General features: G+C 40.0%; 1 protein-coding gene across 1 annotated transcript in view; it reads right to left on the reverse strand.

Annotated features, from left to right (window-relative positions):
- Window positions 1–18,814: 18,814 nt before the first annotated feature.
- Window positions 18,815–27,915, reverse strand: part of LOC100716808 (extracellular calcium-sensing receptor-like) — a 30,481-nt gene continuing 21,380 nt past the window's right edge. The window contains exons 4-6 of the mRNA XM_063254048.1: window positions 22,369–22,578; window positions 20,789–20,912; window positions 18,815–19,779 (exon numbers count right to left, since the gene is read on the reverse strand). Of these exons, the coding sequence (XP_063110118.1) occupies window positions 18,815–19,779; window positions 20,789–20,912; window positions 22,369–22,578 (1,299 nt within the window). The remainder of the gene's footprint in view (window positions 19,780–20,788; window positions 20,913–22,368; window positions 22,579–27,915) is intronic.

Below are 27,915 nucleotides of genomic sequence, written 5' to 3' on the forward strand. Positions count from 1 at the left end.
TGCAATATGGGGGCTTCAACTCTTCCAGAAAAATACCCATCATTGACGTGGCTAAGTAAAATGCGATTTCTGTTTTTAATATTTGGAATGATCTCCAGACTGGTTTCCCTAAAGGTTGCCCTAGTTAACAGTGCCCACGTCTTCTCCAGTATTTGTTGTTCTTTGAGTACTTGAATGGATCTCGCTGTTGACTTGCGTTTCCTTTATGGCTGAAGATGTTGAAATGCTTTGTGTACTTCTGGATGATTTGAGTTTCTTCCTTTGGGAAATGTCTATATATTTCCTAATTATGTGAGAGTTAAGAAAAATTTCCTCCCACTTCTAAGAAGGTCTCTTTATTGCTTTCTTTGATTTCAACAAGATTTTACACTTAATATACTCACTTTGACAATTCTTAGTAACATTTCTTGCACTACTGGAGTTATTGTTCTCTATGGCTATGGAAATCTTTGTCCATAGCCATGGCTTGAGATGTTTCCCTGTTTTATCTTCTAGCACTTTCAGTGTTTCTGTTATTATGCGTTTGATCCATTTTGATATGATTATAGTACAAAGTGAGAGATATGAGCTTAGTTTCATTCATTGTGCTTCTTATCCATTTTCCTCAGAACCACCTGTTAAGTAAGCTACCTTTTCTCCAGTGAAGCTTTCAGTCCCTTTATCAAAGATCAAATGGCTCAGTAAGGCTGGTGATGTTTGTCTTGTCTATATTGTTGGTCATTGTGTCTATCATTATGCCTGCACTATGCTTTTTTTCTTCCTACTTCTTCATTGTTGCTATGGTTTATGTTGGTGGCCCCCAATCCTTATACATGTACATTATGCATCTGTGATTTGTTCATTGTATATTGCTTAGATTGATGATGGTTTCAGTGCTTCACCCACATAGGGGAGGGGCCAGGATGTAGTGTAATGTCAGCAAGAAGGCATTTGCTCTCTTGCCGGTTCCTGCTTTGTTATTGGCAGCCACCATGAACTGCGGCCCAGCCATGCCACCCTGCCTTGGAGCCAACTGAGTATGGACTGAAACCTCCAAAATCTGTAAGAAATAAAACTTTCCTTTCCCAACTTCGGCATCAGGTATTTTGTCTCAGCGATGAGTAAAAAGTAACCAAGATAGTTGTATAATTTGAAATCCAGGATTATAATTCTTCAAGCTTTGGATTTGCTAAGAATTACTTTGGCACTCTTGAACTCTTGATTCTATACAAAAAAATTTATTGGAACTTATTCATAGTACATTACGATTCTCTTCATCATGGAGAGCTGATACATGTACGTGATATTTTTCAATTCCTTTCTTAAGCACTCCACTCCCTCTCATTCCCTCTCTGTACCTCCTGTGCCCCTCCACTGATGTGTATATTCTTTCTTTTCATAAGTACATGTGTGTAGTGGATGATGCTCCTAGTCCTTGGAGGGCCTTGGTGCACGTTCTCAGCACTACACGATTCCCCATTTTTCATTGATCTCTGCACTTCCCCTCCCACCTCCCTCCTTCTGACTTTCAGCTTCCTTGTCATGTGCTCTCTTGTTATTTACTGCTGTCTGTCCTTTGCTTTTTTTTTTCTTTATTTGTATATTGGTATTCTCATATGAGAGAATAGCTTATGTGTCTAATTCACTCCAGTTAACATATTCTCAACATGCATGAGGACTGTTATTTCTAGTTCTACAAAGAATGTCGTATTTTGATATGAATTCTGTGAAATGTACTCATAATTTTTGGTGGTACAAGCATTTTGACACTATTCATTCTGCCTAAGAAGAGGGGACATCTTTCCATTTTCTAATGGTCTCTTCCATTTATTTCTTCAGAGTAATATAGTTTTCATTATAGAGATCTTCCACGTCCTTGGTTATTTGTATTCCTATTCAAATTATTTAATCTTTGTGTAGTTACAGTGAATGCAATCATTTTCCTGATTTCTTTCGCTATGGGTTAATTGTTAGTGTATAGAAATTCTGTTAATGGTCATTAATTTTTAATTTTCTATAATTTTATACAGTATAAAATTGATTTTGTATCCTGTCACCTAGATAGGTTGCCTTGTGAGCTCTAAGAATATTCTCACAGCATTTTGGGTCTTTGGAATAGAGGATAGTATGACAACTTTTCTATTTAAAAAAAGATTAAGATAAAAGAGGACAGAACAATTTAAGTAATATAGTGTTTCAACACTAGATAAACCACTTAATAGTAGCTACCATAGTGTCTCTTTCCTTGAAATATTTAAGTGTACATTGATATATCATAGTATCAAACATAAAAAGACAGTGTAAAACCATTCAAGAGAATGAAAGCATTATAGAATATTCAGAATGAACTACAGGAAATGAACAATGGTTACTATAATATCTCCTTCTCTATAAGAAATTTGTTTATACTATCACACAGAATAAGATCCAATAAGACACAACATGATAAACCAATAGAGGCAGAAGAACAAAAGCTTGATGGGACTTCAAAATATCATCATATCATTATATCATTACTATATATCGTTATATCATCATTATATCATTACTATGTATCATTATATCATCACTAGCTAATATAGTGTCTCCTTTTCTTCAAAATAGCTATTCATACTATCACAGACAATAAAATCAAACAACCCAGAATAAAACTATTCAACTTAATGAATGAGAACATTATAAGGCTTCAAAGCAATACACTTGGGAATCACGATTACCACATACTTTCATGTATTCTTACCATTTCTTACATTAGGGAAACTATTTAGTATTTATATATGTGTTTGATTTATTTCACTTATGAGTATGCTCTCAAGCTGCGCTCATTTATTTATAAATATGTCAATATGATCATTCTTTATAGCTGAGTAGTACTCCATTGAATAAAAATACCACAACTTTTTTATCCTTTCCTCAGTTGATGGACACTTAGGTTGTTTCCAAGATCTGGCTATTACAAATTGTGCTGCTATAAACATGGGTGCACATATATCACTGTGGTATGATGTTTTCAGTTCTTCTAGCAATATGCCTTGCAGTGGAATACCTGGAACAAATGGGACTTCCAATTCCAGTTTCCTGAGAAACCTCTAGACTGACCTCCACAATGGCTAAACTCCCACCAACAGTGCAGGAGAGTTCCTTTTTCCCCACAGCCTCTCCAGCATTTGGTGTTGGCAGTTTTCTTGATCCGGGCAATTCTTTCAGGAGTGAGATGGCATCTCAGTGTGGTTTTAATTTGCATTTCTCTAATGACTAATGATGAATATTTTTTCATATATTTATTTGCCATTTGTATTTCTTCATCTGAGAAGTATGTTTTCATCTCAGATACCCATTTTTGGATTGGATCTTTGAATTTTGGGGATCAGATTTTTTAAATTCATTATATTTTAGGCAGAAGTCCTAGATTGGTTCCCAGTTTTTAGGTTTTATTTTCACTAGAAATTTCTTTTTATGTGCAGAAACTTTTTAATAAGACATGATCCCAGGTGTTGATTCTGGGAAGTATTTCCTGTACGGTTTGATTTATGTTCATGAATTCTCTACCTACTCCTATGTCTTCAAGGTTTTTACTCAACTTGTCTTCCAATAGATTTAGCATTTCTGTTTTAATATTCAGATCTTTGATCCATTTAGATTTTAATTTAGTGTATGGTGAAAGGCTTGGGTCTAGTCTTAGTTTTTGGCATGTGGAAAGCCAGTTTTTCCAACACCATTTATTAAAGAGACCGTCCTTCTTCTAGTGAAAATATTTGGCCCCTTTATCAAAGATAAGGTGGTTGAATGTGTTTGTAGTTGTGGTTGTATCTTCTAATCTATTCCATTGATCTTCAGCTTTGTTTTGATTCCAGTACCATGTTGATTTCACTACAGTTGCTTTGTAGTATAACTTCAAATCAGGGATTGTGATGCTTTCTGCCTTGCATTTGCTGCTTGGAACTATCTTTGCTATTCTAGCTCTCTTCTGGTTCCAGATGAATTTGAGAAGAGATTTCTCTAGATCTATGAGCTATGTTGATGATATTGTTATTGGGGTTGCATTGATTCTGTATCACAGTTTTGGGAGAATGGATATTTTCACAATATTTATTGTTCCTATCCATGAGCAAGGGAGGTCTTTCCATTTTCTGAGATCCTCTTCAATTTTTTTCAGTGTATTATAATTTTCCCTATATAGATCTTTCACTTCTTTTGTGAGAATAATACTTCAATATTTCATGTTATACTTGCTAGTGTGAAGTGTGTGTTTTCTCTTACTTCTCTCTCCCTGATTTTGTTGTTAGTATATAGAAATGCTATTGATTTTTGAGTATTGATTTCATATCGAGCTGTATTGCTGAATTTATTATATATAGGATTTTTTTCAATGGGAGTTAGGGGTCTTCCATGTAGAGTATCATGTCATTCGCAAAGAATGATAATTTAACTTCTTTTCATATCTTTACCCCTTTTATTTCTCTTTTTTGTCTAATTGCTCTGGCCAGTATTTCCAGTACTATATTAAATAGGAGTGGTGATAAGGGACATCCATGTCTTGTGCCTGAGTTTAAAGTAAAGGCCTTCAATTTTTGGCCATTTACTATGATACTGGCTGTTGGTTTGTCATAGATAGCATTCATTATATTGAGGTAAAGACCATCTATTCCAATATGTAAAGTTTTTATCATAAATGAATGTTGGACCTTATCAAAAGCTTTTTCTGCATCTATAGAAATGATCATGTGATTCTTACATTCGGCTCTATTGATATGATGGATTACATTTACTGATTTACATATGTTGAACCATTCCTGCATGCATAAGATGAATCCTACTTTGTCATGGTGTATAATCTTCTTGATGATTTGTTGCATCCTATTTGCCAATATTTTATTGAGTATTTTTGCAGTTGTGTACATTAAGGAGATTGTCCTGGAGTTCTCTGTTTTAGTTGAGTCTTTCTCAGGTTTTGATGCTAGAGTAATATGTGCTTCCAGGAATGACTTAGGATGGATTGCTTCCCTTTCAATTTCATTTAAGAGGTTGAGGTGTGTCGGCATTAAGCCTTCTTTGTATTTCTTGTAGAATTCCACGGTGAATCCAGCTGTGCCTGGGCTCTTCTTTGTAGGTAAGGAGTTAATTACATTTTCAACTTCATTAATAGAAATTGGGTTACTCAGCTCTTTTACATCTTCTTGATCAAGCTTTGGTACTTCATATAGTTCTAAGAATCTATCAATCTCTCCTGTATTATCAAACCTTGAGAATAGAGGTTTTCAAAATAGACGTTGTTGATCTTCTGTATTTCTACAGAGTCTTTAGTGATTTTGCCTTTTGCATTCCTTATTGCATGAATTTGAGCTTTTTCTTCCCTTTTTAAATAAGGTTTGCTAGGGGCCTCTCAATTTTATTTATTCTGATAAAGAGCTGACTTTTTGATTCATTCATTCTTTGGATTGATTTCTTAGTCTCTATTGCATTAATTTCTGCTCTGATTTTTATAAATTTCTTCCTTCTTTTGACCTGGGCTTGACTTGCTTTTCTTTTTCTAGATGTTTGAGGTGTAGCATCAGGTTATTTATTTGTATTTGTTCTGTTTTCCTGATGTCAGAAATTAGTGCAATACATTTTCCTCTGAGAATAAATGTCATTGCATCCCACAGATTCCATTAAGTTGTATTTGTATTTTTGTTTGCTTGTAGGTATTTAATTTCTTCTTTAATTTCCCATGTGACTCACTAATCACTCAATAGTGAGTTATTCAGTTTCCATGTGTTTGTGGGAATTTTGCAGTACCTTTTGTCACTAATTTCTAATTTCATGATGCTATGGTCTGATAACATGCATGGGATAGTTTCAACTCTTTAGCATTTATTTAAATATGTTCCATGGGCTAGTATATGGTCTATTTTAGAGAATGACCCATGTACTGCTGAGAAGAATGTGTATTTTAATATTGTTGGATGGAACACTCTGTATATGTCTATCAAGTCCATTTGTTCACAGGTGTGATTCAGTTTTGTTATTTCTTTGCTGATTTTCTGTCTGCTTGATCTGTCCCTTGGTGTAATGGTGTGTTAAGGTCTCCTATTATAATTATTTTATTGCTAATTCGGTTTTTCATTTCTATTAACACTTGATTTATATTACTGGGTGCTCTGGAATTTGCTGCATATATTTTTAAGATTGTTATCTCATGGGCTGGAGATTTAGCTAAGAGGCATAAGTGACTGCTTTGAAAGTGCATGGTCATGAGTTTGATCCCTGGTACCAAAAAAAGAACAAACAAGATTGTCATCTCTACCTCTTGAAGTTTTCCCCTGACCAGTTTGTAATGACCTACTTTACCTCTTCTGATCATTCTTGGTTTGAAGTTCACATTGTCTGCAACTATAATAGCTATCCCCGCTTTTTTTGGGTTCCTTTTGAATGAAGTATTCTTTTCTGACCTTTGACTTTCTGTCTGTATAATTTTTTGTTAGATTGTTTTTTTTATAAACAGCATATGGATAGATGTTATTTCTTGATCCATTCTGAAAGTCTGTTTCTTTTAATTGGTGCATTGAGAACAATTACATTAATGGTTATAACTGTTATACATTGGTTGACATGTTATCTTTCTGCTGTTGCATCTTTATCTTTCCATTCTGTTTGTCTGCTTTGTTTAGTGTTTTTTTCTTAAGTGTATTTAAACTCTCTTTAAGTACTCTTTGGAGGGTTGCTGTGGTGATCACAAAGTTCTTCAGCTGTTCTTTGTTATGGAAGTATCTTATTTCTCCATCCATTTTGAAGGACACTTTTACAGAGTACATCAGTCTAGGTTGAAAATCATTTTCCTTGAGGATCTGAAATACTTCACTCCATGGTATGTTTTTAAAATTTTATTTAAGGAGGAAAAGAAAAAAACAGAAAAAAGGTACAAATAATATAGAATTTCAAAAAAATAAACAATAGGAAATCACTAGTTAATAGATTACATATTGTCATTTTAGAAGTAGTTGATCAAGTTACAAAATTAAAGCATACAAAGTGGACATTCAAACAGTGAGACTGCAAACAGTTCTGTTCCATGACCCAAAAAAACTCAGGAATAGGGTTATCTCTTATACACTTAAATATATATGTAGTTATATCCTTGAGAGCACTTTCTTTTCCTCTCTTTTTTACAATAACAATTACACATTTTGGGTTTTATTACTCCCACAGTTCTTATTACTTTTTTTGAAGAGAATAAAACCAAATGTGACATAACAAAACAGAGTCAGTCAAATCAAAAGGATGGACATAGTACATGATGTAAAAACAGAATACAAGGTGATAAACAATGGTTACCATGATGCCTCTTGCTTCCTTAAAAAGAATCGCTTATTTGATCAGTTATAAAAAAATTGAACAAAACAGTTCAGAACAAAACCAATAAAACTTAAACATTGGAGACAGTACAAGAGTTCAAAAGAAGATAATAGTCAAACCAGAATTGGCATCATAGTAAATCTTATTGTCTTCAAAGTAGTTGCCTATACCCACAAATTGGATACTATCAAGCAAAACAGAATAGAGTAAAATCAGTCAAAACAAGATGGTGAGTGCAATACAGGATTTCAAATCAAATCCATAGGAAATCAAAGTGGGTTACTATAATATATCCTGCTATTTTTTTACTTATGTTTTCTGTTAATTAAAAAATAAAAAAAATAATTTAAAAAGGCGATTGACATAAAAGAGGACATAACAACTCCACAGCACAGATCAGAACATAACAATTTAAGCAACATAGTGTTTCACCACAAGATATCCCGACATAACAGTAGTTACTATATTGTCTCTTTCCTCGAAATATTTGAGTATAACTTTGTATAATGTAGCATCAAACATATCAACACAATGTAAAACAATTCAAGAGAATGACAGTATTAAAGGGTATTTAGAACCAACTAACAGAAAATGAATAATGGCTTCTATATTATCTCCTTGTCTATAAAAGCTTTTGTTTATACAATCACATGTAATAAAATCCAATAAGATATAACATGTTAAGACCAATGGGGACAGAAGAACAAAAGCTTGATGGGACGTCAAAACAAGATGATATAAAATCATAACTAGCTATTATGATGTCTTATTTTCTCCAAAATAGCTGTTCATACCATCATAGTCAGTGAAATCAAACAGCCCAGAATAAAACAATTACAATTAATGAATGAAACATTATAAGGCTTCAAAGCAATATAATGGGGAATCATGATTACTACATACTTTTATATATTGTTATCATTTCTTACTATTCATTATTTACACATGTGGGTTTGATTTATTTCACTTATGAGTATGGTCTCAAGCTGCATCCATTTACTTATAAATATCTCAATGTGATAATTCTTTATAGCTGAGTAGTACTCTATTGTATAAAAATACCACAGCTTTTTTGATCTATTCCTCAGTTGATGGACACTTTGGTTGTTTCCAAGATCTGGCTATTACAAATTGTACTGCCACAAACATGGGTGTACATATATCACGTGGTACAATGTTTTTAGTTCTTCTGGGAATATGCCTAGAAGTGGAATAGCTGGAAAAAATGGGGCTTCCAATCCCAGCTTTTTGAGAAATCTCCAGACTGACTTCGACAATGGTTGCAGGGATTCTATCTTTTTGTTTAGCTTCTCCAATTTTTTAACTGTGTCTTCTTTAGATATGTTCAGCACCTCTTTCTTTTCTTTTATGATTTCTTCTTTTCCCTGCTAGATCATTTCTAGTTTGAACTCCTTTAAAGTTTCCCATAGTTCCTTCTTTACTTCAGTTGCTATTATTTCAGGTGTATAGCATATGTTTTCTTCTATGTACATAGCTCTTAAGGATTCTTGGGATGGGCTGGAGGCTTGAGATTGTATGTTGGTCTTTTTCATTTTGTCATTTTCCTATATTTCCATGTTTCAAGTGCTATTCCAAGGGTTCCCCTGGGCCTGTTTGAAATCCTCTTCTATGCTCTCAGCTTCTGGGACTCTGTCCTCCCAGGTCCACGGATTGAGACAGGGTCACTGGGTGTGGGGCACTCAGGCTCAAGCCCTGCTGAGCTGGCCCAGTGTGTCAGGAACCTGCAAAGTTCCCTAGCTGATGGGATAGATGATCATAACTCCCTCCGGAGCTCAGGATGATGCAGGGACACTCACCTCAGGCCACCCAGTCTCCAGAGTTGAGAGCAACTTAGTTTCTTTCAAGCTGTTATGCCAGTTTTCATTAGAGCTTTTAGTTTCCTGTTAATCTCTTTGAACCTGCTTCATGTATTCTATGTTTTCTCTATTTTCTCCATCAAACAATTCTGCCCTTTTTTCTGTTCTTCCATTCCACCATCTGTTTTTTCTTGGGTGGTGCTTAGCATTTCTCTAACTATTCTGCTTATGTCTTGCTTCAGGTCATTAATAACTTCATTCCTGAATTTGTCTATGAAGCTCTGGAGATAGCACTTTATGTCTATTGGTGCCGTGTCTGCTATTGCATATTTCTCATGATTGGGGGCCGAGGAGCCTTTCTTGTTGCTCCCTCTTCACATATTAAATGCTAACAGTACATCTTAATTTCTTTATTTCTCAAATCTATCTGGACTTTAGCTATACTTAATTCTATCACCAAACAATTTTTAAATGACTAAAACTATAACATAGTTTTAATACTGTATCATGTATTATAAAAATATACATGGCACATATATTTACAGTATATATTTTAAAAACTCAACTTCAGATTGAGTGTGAGAAAAGGATTCAGGGATACAGCACAGCCTAGGACAGAGCAGGGTGGGGATGCTGTGGAAAGGATGAACCACGAGCCCTAGGAGGGGATGGAGGCTGGACCTAGGGTCTCAGAGCCCAGCAGCTTCTGGGCAGCTGTGTGCCTAGCACCAGTGTCTGTCCCCAGACTTCTGAGCACAGAGAGGGAGAGCAGGTCATCAGTCAAGGGCTTCAGCAGCCACCATGAGTCGCAGCACTTGAAAGAAAACAACAAAGTCTGGAAATAGAATCCCAGGAGGAGATGAGGCCACCTGCAGTGGGGATCTGGCTGTACCATTGTCACCTGCCTGTTGGTGGCCCAGGAGGGCTGCACATCAGCACTGACTGAACACAGAAGTGGCCAGGACCCAGGTGGTGCTGGGTTCTTGTGAGTCGGGCCCTTCTGTGTATATCCCCTGAGTACTGTTCTCAGAAGTTGGAATGGGCCTGGCCCTGGAGACAGTAGGGGCATATTGAGCATTTATAACCCTGTGACCCGCCCAGAAAGTCACCCTTGAGTGGGACAGACCTACCTTTCCTCCATTGCAGTTGGGAGAAACAGGTCTGACCTTTCAGGAAACCTGTACTTGGAGCCACAGGGGAGTGTGCTGGAGACAGTTACAGGCTTCCAAACATTTTGTAAATAGCAGCAACCTTGTTCCCCATGAAATCTAGCTGAAAGCCTAGTTTCAAGAATAAATGATGTCAAGGCAGAACTGCTTGGTGGTCATGGCCAGAGGGCAGGAAGTGCAGTTCCTTTTGGGGGTGATCACAGTGTCTGTTGTGCAAGCCTGGTCCTGAGACTGGCACATCTGCAGAAAGGCAGCTCTCACACATTCCACCCTTGTCTGTGTAGGTCCAGCCTATGGGCTGGGGCTTCTAACTCAGCAGAGGCCAAGAGTCTGGGTTCTCTGGGGCATGTGAATCACTTGAATTCGGTTCTCCCCCTTGCCCAATGCTGAGTTATGCCAGATGTTTATTCTGGGACTAGGGATGTTGTCTGGGTCTCCTCTTGTGGGACCAGGAGGCCCTGATCCTACTAAATTCACAAGATACTTTTTATTTGCATTTCAGTGGTTTGGTGCACAATTGACCTTGCACATCTTGGTGTGACTTGGGCAGGACTGTGTGTCCACACAAAGCTGCCGTGGTGGTAAAGGTGTTGGGTGGCTTCCTTCCTTTTCAGAACCACAACTCCTTATCTGGAAACCTGACCTTCCAGCTCTGTCCTGAGTCCTCACAGCCTAGCCCTCATGGGACCAGACATCCCAAACCCAGAGCCCTGTGTCCCCAGTCTGTACTTTTTGTGATCCTCTGGAGCTCTGGGCCACCTGCAGCTCAGGGACACCCCATCTCCAGACTCACTGCACAGCCACCTTCAGGAACCAGCACAGTTTGGGGCCTGTGGGTCCTCCATTCAGCTGGACTAACTCACTTCCTGAGGTCTGCAGGTGGTGCCCAAAGCTTTGGGATTTCAGCAGATGAGGCAACCAGGGAAGGAAGGTGACCTCTAATGGCCCTGGAGTTTAATGAACCAGGTGAAGTGTGTCTCTGTAAAAGCACAGCCCCCTACCTGCACACCTGAGTTTGCCCAGTTACACTAGGAGATTCCTCTGTGTGTAGCCAGTGCAGGCATGAGGCTGTGTGCCCCACTGGTCATGCTGGAACATACTGTCTTGGCAGCTGCTCTATCTCTGGGCTGGAGGCTGCCAGGCCACGGCCACAGATTTGAGTGGCCAGGGACATGGTGCTTAGCAGCAGATTCTCTATTCTGCAGTTCTAGTATAATGCTGTCCAGCTTGACATCAAGGTACTGCCAGCAGGGCTGACATCCTCAGGGTGTGAGGCCCTGGATACCCAAAACTGTGGTGGAGCTGATCCTGGAACTGGAGCTCTGCCTGGTCCTCCCATTACCTCTGATGCTGCATTATTCTGTGGCCTGGCCCCAGGGTCTGAGCTCAGGGATCCAAGTGTAGGCACTGATTCTTGTCTCTCTCTACCTCTGGTGATGAGAACAGGGCCAAGAGACAGATGTCTCACGAATAAAGGTAAGTTCTTATACCTCTTCCTAAGCTGTGGCCAGGGCTACTGTCTGCCCATTTTCCCTTTGCCTATTTCTATCCTGTGAGCCACATGATGGAGCCGGGGGCTCCTCCTACAGGAAATGATCTATGGATGCACCCAGAACTACTCTACTGATGCCCTGGGTGTTTCTTAATCCCTTTACAATAACCTCCTATCACAATTAACTGTCTGGCTACATCTTTGTCCTTCTTTCACTTTTAATTTTGGTCACTAAGTTGCTAACTAAGGTACCAGGGGAGATTCCATATTTAGACTGTCCTGCCTCAACTCCAAAAGTTCTGGAATTAACTATATGCAACACCTGACTTGGCTCCAGATCTTCCCTCACAGACTAATATTGTCCTTTAGACCTGTGCTGAAAAAGTTCTACATTTGCAAGCAGACCTCAGAATCTGTACCAGAGAAGGATGCAGAGAGATAGAGCTGGACAGCGCTGATGTGGGGCAAGAGACAACGGGACTGAGCACTAGGGAGAGCTGGGCCCAATGCCCTGACAGGTCCTGACCACCCTGTGCAGCTGCATGCTGGGCACCCTGTGTCTGAGGCCCAGAGAGGACAGCGGGTCTATAGTCCTGGCCATCAGGAAACACTGTGACCTGCAGCCCCAGGAAGCAGCAGCCCCAGGAGGAGGTAAGGAGGCCTGGAAACAGAGCTGAAAGGAAGGGAAAACACCTTTGCTTTGTTGGCCTTGCTGCACCTCTGTTCCCTGCGGGCTGCTGGCCAGGAGGGCTCAACTCAGCACTGGGAAGGAGGTAGTGCACAGGGCTCTGATCTGCAGGGCTGTGATTCAGGCCCTGACCCCAGGCTTCCTGGCATCCTGTTGTGGGAGTTGCACCTGGCCTGGTCCTCAAGGCACTGGTGGTCTCTGTGCCACAGTAACTCTGTGCCTTCCAGGAAGCTCCCTTGAGGTACTCCAAGTTTCCTATGCTGGAGTTGGGAAGGCAACTGTCACACTCAGCGCCCTTGTCTTTCTCTCTGGCACTGAACTTGGTAGAGGCTTCTAATCCTTTAGTAAAAAACAGAAACCTTCATTCAAAATTCAGTCTATCTCCACACCCAGTTTTAAACTGAAATCAGCTCAAGTCAAAATTCTGTGGTGCCAGTCACCAGTAGGCAGGACATAGGGTCCTCTTGTGAGAATGGTGGTTACGGGTTTGTACCATAAGGTCTCCAAGCCGGCACTGAGCCCTGTGGATCTGCCAAGCCTGGGGCTGTGCTCAGTGGATCTGTTCTCCCCACTGAAGTCTTCTCGGGTCCAATCTGCCAGGGCCCCAGAGTTCAGCCCAGGCCAGAAGTTTGTGTTCCATGGTGGCACTGGTTGGGGCCTGTGAGTCCTGGAACAATTTCCCTTGCCCAAGAGGGCCAGGAGGGTACAGTGGGTGCAAGATGGCTGCAGTGGCTGCAGTGGGTGCAGGATGTCCCTTATGCCCCCCAAGCTCCACTTATTAAATTTTTGAAACAAGTTCTGTTAAAGCACAAAGTGGCTCAAACTGGGTTCAGATGTGCAGTACTCCTGCTTCCCAGAGTGGTGGGATTATAGGTGTGCGCTACCCCACCCAGCTCTCTGTATGTTTTTGCAAATGGACTCATTTCTGAGCCTCACATGTACAAGCAGTTTCCTCTTTGAAGTTCTCAGATAGTGTCTTCTCTCCATGCTCAGAAGCAGGACCTGGTGGACCCTGGAGAGGAGGACCCTGACATGGCATACATGCTGGGAGAGGTAGGCTTGAGAGAACTGGGGGCACAGAGACATCTGAGTGTCTGGGCCCACAGGGAGGATGATGTCTTTGTGGGGGGTAGGATGTCTCAGGCCAGTGGGGTGGTGGGGTCCCAGAAGCTGCAGGAGTTTCTAGGAATCACTGGACATGGAGAGACCAGGCAGCTGGCCTGGCCTCTGCTTGGGAGAGTACAGGAAGGAGTCACAGTTGGCACAAGGTCCTTAAGTCTGGTGATATGTTTAAAGTGCTAGGATAGGAAAGGAAGCTTTGTGGGGACCAGGCAGCTGCAGACACTGCATGGGAGCTGCAGGACAAGAGGATAAACATGTGGACCCACAGTGAACTCCAGCTGGAGACTTAGGCAGGGCAATTAAAAGCTTAGGTCCAGCCTGTGCTACTTGGTGTGTTCTACGTCACCCAGTCTATTTACAAACCCCGAATTCACTTACAAACTTTACTTATCAACTTTCATATTTACTTTATTTTAAATATTTTAAATGTGTTTCACATAAACAATTTTTATTTTTTAAGTTTTAAAATTTTTTGTTTGCTTTTTTGAAACAGGATTTGGCTACATTGTGCAGTACAGGCCCTACAAATAGCTCAGATTTTGCGTCAATTATAAACTGCAAAATAGCACGGGGTTTTACTCTGAAAGGAACTCCTACTTCATAGCAGGCTGGAGTTAGAGAAGAGATCCAGTCCAGGGTTTGCCATATTGGAGAGTGTTTAATTAGAAATGGTTATGGTTGATACACTGTGTCAACTTCAGAAGCTTAGAAGTTTATCTGACAGACTCAGGTGGAAGCCAAGATCCTTGCTTGTAAATGTCCTCATCTTGTGCAAGAAGGGGGCATAGAGATTTTGAGAGGGATATACCGGCCCTGGAAGAGGGTATTCTGTGTATAACATAAAGGAGAAGAAGAGGCTTGTTCTTCCCCATTTTGCTCTGGCTGCTTTTGCTGGCTGCTACCTTGAAGTACTGCCATGGTGCAAGCAGAATATGGACTGAAACCTCCACAAACTGTAAGCTAAATGAACTTTTCCTCCCTTTCTCTTGAGCTGTTGAGTATTTTGTCTAAGAAAGGAGAGAATAGTAATCAAGACAGAATTCATTTTGAGAAGGGGTTGTTGAAGCCTAAAATACAGCATGTCTTCAGTTTCTGTTGTTGCCCTACTACATGTAGGAGGAATTTTTGAGGGGTCTTTTCAAGACAAAATTCATAATGCAGTTCAGGCTGATCTTAACCTCGATTTGTAATATACACTGATATCGAACTTGCAACAATTCTCCTACCTCAGCCTCTCAAGTGCTGAAATGACTGATATGCACCAACATGCATGGCTCAACGTGTTGAGATTTTTTTAAAACCATGCTTTTTCATTTTTTCCCATTGATTTTGTAGTATAATAGAATTTTCCTCTTTTTTCTTCCTTTTTTATTTTGAAAATAATAAAACAAAATGTTATCTTCAGTAAAATTTCCCATATCATTTCACGGTAAAATTGAACATAGAAGTACAGAACACAATCAATAAAAACAAAACATTGGAGACTTATAGGACTTCAAAAGAGGGTAAGAGTCAAACCAGAATGGGAATCATAGTGAATCTTATTGTCTTCAGAGTAGCTTCCTATGCGCCCAGACTTGATGCTATCAAACATAACAGATTCAAATAAAATCAGTAAAGACAATACAGCAATCAAACAAAACAGATTCAAATAAAATCAGTCAAAACAAGACAATGAAACGAATACAAGGCTTCAGATTAAGTTAATGGCAAATTAAAAATGCTTACAATACTATACCCTATTATCTTTGAAATAGCTGTCCAAGCAATCAAATCTACTTCACGTAGACAAACAGGAACAGAATATAACCAAATTAAACAGGGCAATGAAAAAAATATGGGTTTTAAATCATGATAATAGATTAACAATGTCCACTGCCTTCTCTTTTAGACAATTCCTCCCCTTTCACTTTCACAGGGTGTGTTGTACATTTTGGATCCCACTAACAGATTTAAGTTTTAGATTAGGGAGGCAAGCTGCTATTAACTTAAATGATTCTGAAGCTTTTTACCCATGAGCATGATCTCAAGTTGTATACGTTTATGTCCAAAGAGCCTCAAAGTTTTCCTTTATTATAGCTGAGCAGTTCTCCGTTGTATAAAAGTGTTATGTCATTCCAACCAATCTGCAGCTGATGGGCGAGCTACCACACTTTTTTCTGGTTCTCTGTCACATGGAGTATTATTTTCTCATCTTTAACCTTTAGTCCATAAACCATCTTTCAGGTTAATTATATTTCTTATATTGAGCATCTTGATGGACCCTATCTTCTGATCCATTCTGTCTGTGTTTCTTTTTATTAGTAGAGGAAGGCCATCTAGGTTAGTGATTATGGCCAACCTTCTCTGCCTCATCTTTGCCATGCTTTTTTTCTGCCACTGGTTGTCTGTTTTTCACCTTGAATCCACTGTCTGACCCATTCATTAAGCCCCCTTTGCTGCTGTTCCTGAAACCATGGTCTTTTTTCTGTCTCTCTAGACTGTCCTTCAGTATTTTTTGTAGGGTTGCTTTGGTGGTCAGGAACTCCCCTAGTTCTTCTTTGTCATGGAACCACCTTGTTTATTCATTAATTTTGAGAGAGTTTTGCAGAGCACATCAATCTGGGTTGGAGAATATTTTCTTTCAGGGTTTTGAATACTTTGCTCCAAGTTCTTCTTGATTTGATGGTTTATGTTGAGGAGTCTGTTGTGATTCTGATGGGTTTTCCTTTACAGGTGATCTGTTTCTTTTCTCTCACAGCTTTTAATATTCTGTTCTTGTGTTGAAATTCTGGGATCTTTATTATTATATGTCTGGTTATAGATTAATTTTGGTTATAGCTGGCTGGAGTTCTATATGCCTCTTATATCTGAATATCATTCCTTTTTCCTACCCTTGGGAAGTTTTCTTTCAGTATTTCTGTAAATAGCCTTTGTATTTCATTTGTGTTTACCCCTGCTTCTTCACTCACATTTTTTTATTCTTAAGTTATAGATCCTCTTGTTGTCTTCTAGCCTTTGTATTATTACTTCCTGATTTATTTGTAAGAGATCTTTCCTTTCATGATCACATGTTGCAAACCTGTCTTCAAGGTTTGATGGTCTACCTTTACTTTCTTTCCAGCAGTTTTGCCAGCTTTCAATGGAGTTTTTAATTTCCTAGTAATCTCTTTGAATCTGTTTCATGTACTCTTGACTTTTTTTACATTCTTCATCAAAGGTTTCCCTTCTATTTCTATACTCCTCTATTCTTCCATCTGTCTTCTTGAGAGATGTTTAGCATTTCTCTTATTATTTTTCCTATGTTTTCCTTTACTTGTATTAATATTTCTGTTTTGAGTTCTTTTATAATGTCATGAAGATATTTCTTTATGTCCGATGCTATTTCTTGAGAAATTGTACATGTGCAACCCCAGATCTCTTCTGTGTTTACCTTTCCTGGGCCAGTACTGTTTGGGTTAATGGTTGGCAACTTCCTTTTGTTTCTTCTTCTTGTCATGTTTCTGGTTTATTCCAGAAAAGTGAGTAGTGGGTCCCTGGCATGTGCTGTATTGGTTACCATCACTCTGAAATATGCTGGCCATAGATTGATGACCTCCCTGTCTAATGATGACCACTGAAATACAAGCAGGATCAGGGTGGGCTGGCCTCTCCCTTGTGATCTGGACAACCACTGGGAGTCTTCATCCCATTGTTGTGTGCCTTGTGGATGGGAACATTCAGAGATAGTTTCAGGGAAACCTCATCCTTGGCTACTGGATCACACACAAGGGCAGGACTCAGTCCAAGCAATTCTTGCCAACCTGCACTGTGCTAGGAGTGGCTGTCTGAATCCACTGCAGTTCTGGTTCCAGGCTTATCATGCCTGACTCCAAAAGGTCACTTGGCCAATCACACACTTCCATGGGAAGACTGAGTTTCCCAAACTCATCTGCAAATGATGCAGATATCCAAGACAATGTTGTTCTCCACTGTGCTGTTCTCCTCAACAACCACATGCTCCCACCAAGGCCCTTGTGTTTGCCAACCCACAACTTCACCAGGACCACATGTCTTTGGATTCTAGCAACATTTCATGCACAGTGGGACCTGCTCTGGGGAGACTGCATCTGGCTACGGCCTTCAGTCCATGCATTTCTTTTCCATTTTTTCTTTCTTTTTTTTACCCTTTAGTTTCTTCCTGGGTTGAGAGGATGTATCTCCTTTCATCCGATCTTCTTCAGGAGGCTATATTCCCGCATGTGAGCTGTTTCTCTCATAGAGCTCTTCACTTTGCTGCTTACTGATTCACTATGTTCCCAGATTCCACTATTTGCTCCCTTTTAAACTGTGTAATGTTTCTTCTACTTTTTTCTTATTTGGCTGGTTTTTTATCATTTTTCTTTGTCAATTCTGTTGCTTTTATCTGAACCTATTAATTTTCTGTTACTTCTTAATAGAAGCATTTAATTTCACATTCCACTCTCTTTTCCTTTGTTCCTTTATATATTTCAAATTTTGCCTCATTCATGCATCTATTCCTTACCCAGTTCATCTCTACTATTACTTATATTCAGTCTTATAATTGTCAGATATTCATTTAATTCTATGTTGTAATTGCTGAATTCTTTTCTGTTGTTTATGATTCTTAGTTTTTGAATTTCACAGATTTTATTATCTATCAATGTTTTTTAAATTATTTTTATTGTCAAAATATCACAAAAATTTAGCGATGATTAAGGCCAAACTTTGGAATTGGTAATTATTTTCCTTTTATAAAACACTAACTTTATTGAAATATAATTCACATAATATACAACTGATCACCTAAAGTATGGTTTAATAGTTTTAACTATCTTTATACAATTGGACCACCATCATCAAAAATCAATCTGATAATCTCATCATCCCCTTAGTCATTACTGGAACTTGCAATCTGCCAACCAAACACCAGGAAAATATACCCTACACTGGGTCCCCTGAATTTGCCTCTTCTGGGAAATGTTGAGGCCTGGGATCTTGCATCACTCAATGCTCTTCATTTGGCTGCCTTCTCTCAGCATAGTGGTTCTAAGGTTCCTCCAAGCTGCATTGTGGACTAGTGTTTCCTCCACCACAAATACCATTTAATGCTTGAAGAGATCCGTGTTTATCTGTGTATCAATTCATGGATACAGAATGACATACTCACTACCATGTAGTCAATACAGGAACCAAGAATTGAGAGCCAGGATCCTGCTGCTGACTGGGAGGCCTAGCTGAAATGGTGCTGTTGGAATGGATGGCTTGGAGGGTCTCCCTTTCCCAAGTCCCTTTGAGCAGAGGGTTCATGCCTCAAACTCGGTGGAGTATTCCTCTCAGGTTTCAGCAGGATGAGATAGCATTTGGGGAAGAAGATACCACCCAGCAGCCCTGCAGTAGAGGCCAGGATGGAGAAGACCTCCACAGCTACTGTGGCCTTGCCCCGTGCACTGAAGTATAGGGGCAAGAAAGCTGTCCAGACGCTGCAGAACAACAGCATGCTGAAAGTGAGGAACTTGGTCTCATTAAAGGTATCTGGCAGGCCCCGGGCCAGGAAGGCCACAGAGAAGGTTCCTATGGCCAAGAGGCCCAGGTAACCCAGCACACAGGAGAAAGCAATGCCAGAGCCCTCGTGACACTGGAGCACAAGGTGGCCAGGCTCTGAGGCTGTGTCTCTGTGTGGGAATGGTGGGGAGGTACCCAGCCAAACCCCACAGAGAATGATCTGTACTAGGGAGGCAGCCAGCACCACAGAGGACGAGGCACAGGGCCCTAGGCATATGCGGACTCTCTGTCCTGGCCTAGTGGCCTGGAAGGCCAGGACCACAGTGAGGGTCTTGGCAAGGACACAGGACACAGCCACAGTAAACACCACTGCAAAGGTGATCTGGCGCAAGAGGCAGGTGGTGGTTGAGGGACGACCAAGGAATAGCAATGGACTCAGGGCACACAGGCTCAAGGAGACTAGGAGCACATAGCTGAGGGCTCTGTTGTTGGCCCTCACCACTGGTGTTTTCTGGAACCACAGGAACACCCCGAGGATCAGGCATGCCAGGCTGGCCAGTGCCAGTGACACTACTGTGAGCACAAGGCCCAGGGGCTCATCAAAGGCCAGGAAGATCTCTGTCCTGGGAAGGCAGTGGTCTTTGCTCTGGCTTGAGTACTGCTCATCAGGGCACTGAAGGCAGCTCTTCATGTCTGTGGGAGACACACAGAACTGTGTTGGGCATGTCCCCTATACAGAAGCAGCTCTACAAAAGAAAGGTAGTGCCACATTTATGGATTATTCTTAATCACCCCTAAAATAAGGTGGGCATAGAGTCAGTGGAAGTTGGAAAAATGTTGACCTATGTATTTGTGGAGTTTTAAAATAATTTTATGCTTTTGCAAGAGGTCAAGCCCAAACCTTTGTGCTGAGCTACATTCTCAGCCACTTATTAGATCTTCTTTTGACACAGAGTCTCCCAAAATCACTATGTCAAATGACTGGGCTGGAAATTGTAGTCATTGCTTTATTAAAAGTGTCTGGGTCACATTGTATGTTTAAAACTCATTTGTCTAAGGCTTAGTCTCCAGAACATAAGAAGGTGTTTGTAATTGCACATAGGAAAATTGGATGAGAACTAATTAAGGTTCAGTGAATTCTTAAATTGGGCATAATCTCACATACCTGGGCTCCTCAGAAGAAGGGACTGGGACCCCAGGAAGACATACCTACAAACCCAGGAGACAGGACTCAAAAATCCCATCCTGCTGAAACAAAGCTCAGACTTCTACTTGCAGAGCTGGAAAGAATTGTATTTGCATGACAAAACAAGCCTGGGCTGTGGGGTTAATTACCATACACCCATGGGAGGGGACAGCACACAAATGGAAAGCAGAAGACATCATGAAATGACAAGAATCTCACCAAGGCCTCCAAGGATGGAAGGTTAAACCAAACCCAAAGGTCAGGATGAGGGGAACTGGGCGGGGTAACCCTGCTATAGGCCAAATACAGATGAGTGCACATGAGGGGAGGGTTCCTTGGGATGCCATCTCCACTATGCTTGTCCACGGGGTGCAGTTCAGGACACATTTTCCTAAGCATAACTGACAATGGTTTTTATTCACCAAAAGTTCCCAGAAAATGGAGATCCTGTACCCTCTTATGTGAGTGGTCATCCAAGATTATGCTTGATACACTAGAATGCAGCAGTCCACTTACCTCTCTGGTCTGCAAACTGTCCCTCTGGGCAGGGCCGGCACTCAAAGCAGCAGTGAGGGGCTCCCTGTTGGGGGATCTGGCTGGATCCTGGTTCACAGCTGGTGCTGCAGACAGAGCTGGGCACCTGAGGGCAGGCAATGTGCAGGGGGTCAGTAGAGACCCTATTGGCACAGGGCCCAAGAAATCTTGACGCAGCAGAGAGGAGTTCTTTTCTCTGCACCAGCCATTGTGCAGGGAAAGTGTCCTGTCTGCTCTCAGGATCCATATGCAGAGGGAGTAATCATGAGACTACTGGGCTTCTGGTCCAGAGGATGCATGTGGCTTCCTGGGGGTTGAGGACATTCAGAAAACTCTGTACGCAGGCCCCCTCCCATTGCTGTTGGGTCCCATATCTGGAATCTCTAGTGCCTGCCCCACATCATCTCATACACACATATGCTAAGTCTCCTGCAGCACAGGGGATCTGTACAGCCATGTTTATCCCTCCTCTGCCCAGTGCCAAGCTCCAGGGACTAACAGAGTAGAAGGACTGGGTACAGACACATGAAGAGAAGCATGAGTGCTGTGTTCCTCAAAAGGAAGCAGGAAGCTGGGCATAGAGTGTGTGCCTGTAATCCTGGTATTTGGAAGGCACACACAAGAGAATCTCCATGAGTTCAAGGCCAGCCTGGGCTACATAATGAATTCAAGGCCAGCATGGACTACAGAATGACACACTGTCTCTAAAAACCAAAACAACGAAAAAGGAAATAGGAACCCCACATCAAACCCACAGAAAAGCTCACAAGTCCACTGAACATGAAGCTGTATCCCTGTAGGAAAAAGTCAACAATGGAACCTACATCTCCTATGAAAACATGGGGCACCATGATAGAGATGCTACAGGGACAGAGCCAGTCCAGGCTACACAGAAGGTGACTGAAGTGACTCCTGAGCCAGAACAGCCCTAAACATCACTGCCAATAGTGAGAACATGTGGCACTGGGTCATGGAAGAGGCCAGCCCTGCCATACAATGCTGCCTGGGACAGGTGTGGTGAAGAGTTGTGGCCACCCAGATCCTCATGAGCCTGACTTTGAGACCGAAGTGGAGAAAAACCACCAAAGATTGCCACTGCCCCAATTCACTAAACTGGTGTGGTTCTCTTTCTTTCTTTCTTTCTTTCTTTCTTTCTTTCTTTCTTTCTTTCTTTCTTTCTTTGTTTAATATCCTCCCTGTCTACAAAGAGTAAATCAAGAACTTTCTCACCAGCCATGTTTCTTCATTTTTCATTTTAGCAAAAGCTCTCAATATGTCACCAGGCATGGCCTACAACTTGCAATTCTCCTGTCTCAGTTTCTTGGGAAGGTGGAATGAAAAGTGTGCAACACCAAACACAGAACAATGATTTTGTATTTTTGGGGACTAAATGCCTTTTAACGCTCACAAGAGTCCACTTTGGACAAACAGCATAGCTGAACTACAGCTGGCCGATTTATAACCATTCCCATTTCATGGCTCAAGAGACAAGCTCCTTGGAACTGAATTTCCCCCACTCCAAGGTTCAGGCCCGAGTCTCTCTGTGCACACATCAGACATACCTGGACACTGTCCTTCAAGAGGATCATCATTCTGTTCTCCAAAGATGGATGAGGATCCACCTTTCCAATGTGAACAAAGTAGAACTGGCCCTCAGGACTCCACTGCCCTTGGAGAACATCAAATTTTGTCACCAAATCTCCATTGGCATCGAACATGATGTGGGTCCCATCAGGGGTCTGGAAGCTCACTTTCCTGAGGGGTTGCAGGAGCTGGGGAAGGAGGGTGACATGTAGCCTGGCCAGTGCCTTGGTTTGGGTTGGCAAGTGGAGCTCCAGTAAAGGCCACCTTGTCCATTAGGCACATGGATCGCAGGTGCCCAGGAAAATGCTCCACCTTTAACTTTCGGTAGAATCAAAGAAAAGTTTAAAAATAAGCCATATTTAGCAATAAATCAGATCATCATTAACTTTACAAGAAAGTTATTCATTACATTTTCATTATCTGTTCCATGGAAGCAGGAACCCAGGGCTACTATGGCTGTTGTGTCCCATCCTGGGCTTCCTGTCCTATCCCGAGTTCAATACCTCCTCTATTGGTGGCATCCAAGCAACTCCCTGCCGTCTGCACTCCCAGCACAATCCAGCCCCTACATCTAGCCTACTTTCAGCCCTATGTTGATTCTTCTCCTTTGCATGGCCTTATAACAGATACCACTGAGGCAACCACTCTCCTGCCATGGAAGCAGTTTACACTGCAGGCTGAATCTCAGATCCATCCTCCTTCAGGGAGGATGGATCTGTCTTGTGCCCACCACTCATTCCTCACTCAACCATCCACCTCACCACACACAGACATCACATCTTTGTGGGTTTCTAATCTCTCTAGCCTGCCCTGCAGTCAGCATCCTGACTGTCCATCCATTCCGAGCCACATGTATTCTTAGTCTCCAACCAGGAGAGGTCCCTGAATCAGAGTAGAGGTTACAACAGCACTCCATTCTTCCTCAGCCTCCACCCTGACCTCCAGCAGCACTTCCCCAGGAGACAGCTCTCCACTCAAGGCAGAGGATATACACTTGTGCTGTGCCTTGGTGGGGAAGATGTTTTTCACCGGTTTTGCCATCCATTGGATGGCAGCATGTTGGAGTCATCAGGCATCACAAACGGGAGAAAGTTAGAATCCAAGCATTAAACACACACAGCAAATCATCAAGCAGCATACACACCATGACAAAGTAGGATTCACCCCAGGGATGCAGGCATAGTTCAATGGATGAAAATCAGTAGGTGGCACTACATGAACAGAACCAAGGGGGAAAAAACTATAGGATCATATTAATACATGCACAAAGAGCATTTGAAAAAGTCCAGCAACCACATGATAAAACCTCTATAGAGAACTGGAATAGATAATCATTATTGCAATTTAATAAAAGCCATCTATAACAAACCAATAGCCAACATTTTTCTAAATGTTCAAAAACTCGAAGCTTTCACTTTATATTCACAGAAAAAGAAAAGGCAGTCCAATATCACCACTCTTATTCAACAGAGTTTTGGAAACATTAATCAGGGCAATTAGGCAAGAGAAAGAAAATCAATGAAGATTGCAAAGGAAAATTTAAATTTCCATTATTTGTGGATGACATAATACTCTACATAGAAGACTCCAAGAACTCCATCAAAAGACTTCTATGTTGAATAACCAATTTCAGTCATGTAGCTGGACACAAAATCAACCTTGAAATTCAATACCATGCCTGTATGCAAATAACAAACTCACTGAGAGAGGAATTAGAGAAACCACACTTTTTACAATGGCATAAAAAGTGAAATACTTAACAAATAATCGAAAAACAAAATAAAAGAAATTTGCATAGAAAACTACAGTATGCAAAAAAGAGATCATACAGGATACCACAAAATGTAAAGATATTGCTTGATCTGAGTACGAATAACCAATATAGTGAAAATGGCCATACTCCCCAAATTGTTAATGCAACCCCATTCAAAGTACCAATAGCATACTCCACTGAATTAGGGAAAAAAAATCCTAAAATTCATTAGGAACCAGAACGGACCTAGAAGAGCAAAAGCAATTCATGGCAATGAAAGTAAGGCAGACAGCATCACAATCACTGACTTGAAATTATACTATAAAGCTACCATGATAAAAACAACATAGTGCTGTTTAAAAAAAGACCTGAGAATCCATGGAACAGATTAAAAGATACAGAAGGAACTCCAAACACACTCAACCACCTTATATTTCTCAAGGGAATCAAGCAACTTCACTGGAAATGAGATGGCCTGATGAAAAATATAAAAAAAATATAGAATATATGAAACAGATTCAAAGAGATCACCAGGAAATTAAAAACTCTATGGAAAGATAGCAAATCAGCTTGCAAGAAACTAAGGATAGATTATCCAAACTGCAGGACAATTTTGCAATGTGGGAGTATGAAAGGGTAAACCTTTTAAAAATAACAAGGAAATAAGCAGTAACAATACAAAGGCTAGAAGATGACGAAAAGATCTATTATTTCAGAATAAAGAATGTGAATGAAGAAGCTGGGGTACAAACAAAGGAACTACAAAGGTTATGCACAGAAATAACTAAGGAAAACTTCCCAAACATAGGAAAAGGAAATGATATTCTGATATATGAGGCATACAGAACTCCAGCCACCTACCACCAAAACAGAGCTACACCCAGGCACATAATAATCAAGACCCCAGTAATTGAATATAAGAACAGAATATTAAAAGCTGTTAGAGACAAGAAACAGATAACCTACAGAAGAAGGACCATCAGAATAACAGCAACTTCTCGACACAAACCATCAAGTCAAGAAGAGCGTGGAGCAAAATATTCCAAGCCCTGAAAGAAAATAACCTCCAGCCCAGATTGATATGCCCTGCTAAACTGTCTCTAGAAATTAATGGAGAAACAAGATACTTCCAAGACAAAGAGGAACTTGGGAAATTCTCAACCACCAATCCAAGTCTACAGAGAATACTCCAGGGCATTCTAGAGAGAGAAAAAAGTACTAGGATTACAGGAACAGTGGCAGAGAGGTCTCAATGAATGGACCAGAAAACAGAATGAAGAAGATAAACAAATCACTGATGACAAACAAGAGCAAAACAGAAATGAGGCAGAAAAGATTTTATTCAAAATTGATATGATTGATAGTATCAAGTCTGAGAGTACAGGCAACTACACTGAAAATGAGAGACTCTACAATACACATTCTGGTTTGATAAATGCCAGTTTTTGAAGTTCTATACTTTATACAAAGTTATGTTTTCATTAATACTGTTATGTACTGATATATTCAATTATACTAGGTCTGATGATATAGCCAATTCTATTGGAGATAACAAGAGACAACACAGGAAACATGGTAGAACTCTTTATACAACAGTCTTATATGTTTATTTCATTTCATGTGTTTATAGAAATATGTTTTGTTTTGCCATGCTTTATTTTGTTTCTCCCTCTAATATAGAAAGGATAGAAATACATGTTAAGACTCATACATGTATAGAATCTGTAAACAGTTTATGAGAACATATCTTGTGACACATGATGAAATGAACAGATACTTTGAAGAAAAAAAGACACTAAAACCCAGTGCTGAAACTAGAGTATCATAATGTGAAACCAAGCAATAGTATTGTGCTTTGTTCAGAGTGATATTAGCCTGCTTGGGTTTATTCAATGTCAATATAATAGAAGATTTGGATAACTGCATGTATGTTTAAGTGTACAGGATTGATAACCATATTTCTAAGTTTTTGCTGGATCGTTGAACAGAACTGGTTGCAATCTCACTGTTTTAATCCCCACTTTATATACTCCACTTTAGTATCTAAAACAACTATTTGTAATATGACAATCTGTAATCATCAACTAGTGATTTCTTACTGTTTATTTTTTCTTTGAAATTATGTATTATTTCTACCCATTGCCTGTTTTGTTTAGTCTTTCTTTAAATTAAATTTTTAAAAGGCACTACAGTACCCAGTGCTGATCACGGTGTCATGATGTGAAAATCAATAGAGACTTCTCAGATGAAGAATTAGAAACATCCAATAAATATATGAAAACATATTTAACATCACTGGTTGTTTGAGAGATGCAAATTAAAACAACACTGAGTTCCCCCCTCACTCCAGAAAGAATGGCTATAATCAATAAGTCAACCAATGACAAATACTACTGGGGCTGTGGGGAAAAGGAAGCCTTACCCACTGTTGGTGGTAGTGTAGACTGAGGCACCTACTGTGGAAATCAGTATGGAGATTGCTAAAAAAAAAAAAAACTAAACCTAGAGGTTTCATTTGACCCAGCTATTCCCCTTGTCGGTATATTCCTAAAAGAATTCAGAGCATCATACTACAGTGAAAGATACACACCTGTTACTATGTTACTACATCAGCACAGTTTATAATAGCTAAATCTAGGAAGTAGCCCAGGTGCCCACCACATAATGAATGGATATAGAAAATATGGGTGGTGGAGTTTAATACAATGGATAACTACTCAGCCACAGAGAAGGATAAGCTTGAGACATTTCTAGGTAAATGAATGCACCTTGAGATATTCCTTTAAGTGAGATGAATTGGACACACCTATTCACAAGTTGCACTGTATTTCTGGCATGAGAAAACCAAAGTATAAATAACCACCAAAATTTATAATAGATATTGAGAATTGTGAAGGAAGTGTCCAAGTGGGAAGGAGAATTGGGGAGGCAGAAGGAGAGTAAAAAGGAAGGCAAAAGAAAATAGAAGGAAGAAATTGGAAACTAAGATTTTTTAAATAAAGGAGAGGATGGAAAATGAAGGGAGGGAAGAGGCTTGGGGTCAAAAAGAATCAAGATATATTATGTACAAATTCCCTATGATGTATGCCATCATTATCTATGTATATTATCAATAAAATGAATTTTTTAGAAAGATACTATTTTAAAAGCCTGCTGATATTTTATAGAATTGTGTCAAATCCATGGAGCACTATGACAAGAATGACATCATAGAAACTTTGAGTCTTCCCATCTCTGAAATGTTGCTGCTGTCTCTTTTTAGTTAGATCTTTTAAGTTTTCTCTTTTCAATATGTTGTAATTTGTAATTATAGCAGTCTTGAATATCTTTCATTCATTTTTTCCTGGATATCTGAAGTTATCCTATGCTATTATAAGTAGTAATTTTAATTCCTTAATTGATTGTTCCAAACATATCAAACTTAACTACTTCTCCTATTTATGTTCTATGCAAAAATCTTTGCTAAATTCAATTTGTTCATTCTAAAAATTTGTCTTTAGACATAATAGCATTTTAGGAACCTGTGTCCATATCATCTCTGAATAAAGAGAAGTTTGTTTCTTCTTTTTCAAAAAATAAAAACACAGAGCTTTACAGACACTTGCATGGCTTCCCTCAGGCCAGTAGCTCACTTTTCAATGTCAAGTGGTCACCCAGCCTCTGGGTCCTGTAGAAAGAACTCATAGAAAACCTCACCTGTGGTCCTTCCTGTCAAGACACTGCAAGGGTCTACTGAAGGATCCCTCTGGACACACTGACTTGGAGCAGCGAT

Source organism: Cavia porcellus, unplaced genomic scaffold, assembly GCF_034190915.1.
Source record: "Cavia porcellus strain 051 isolate PalLab524CR breed Dunkin Hartley unplaced genomic scaffold, mCavPor4.1 scaffold_7, whole genome shotgun sequence".
Taxonomy (NCBI): Eukaryota; Metazoa; Chordata; class Mammalia; order Rodentia; family Caviidae; genus Cavia; species Cavia porcellus.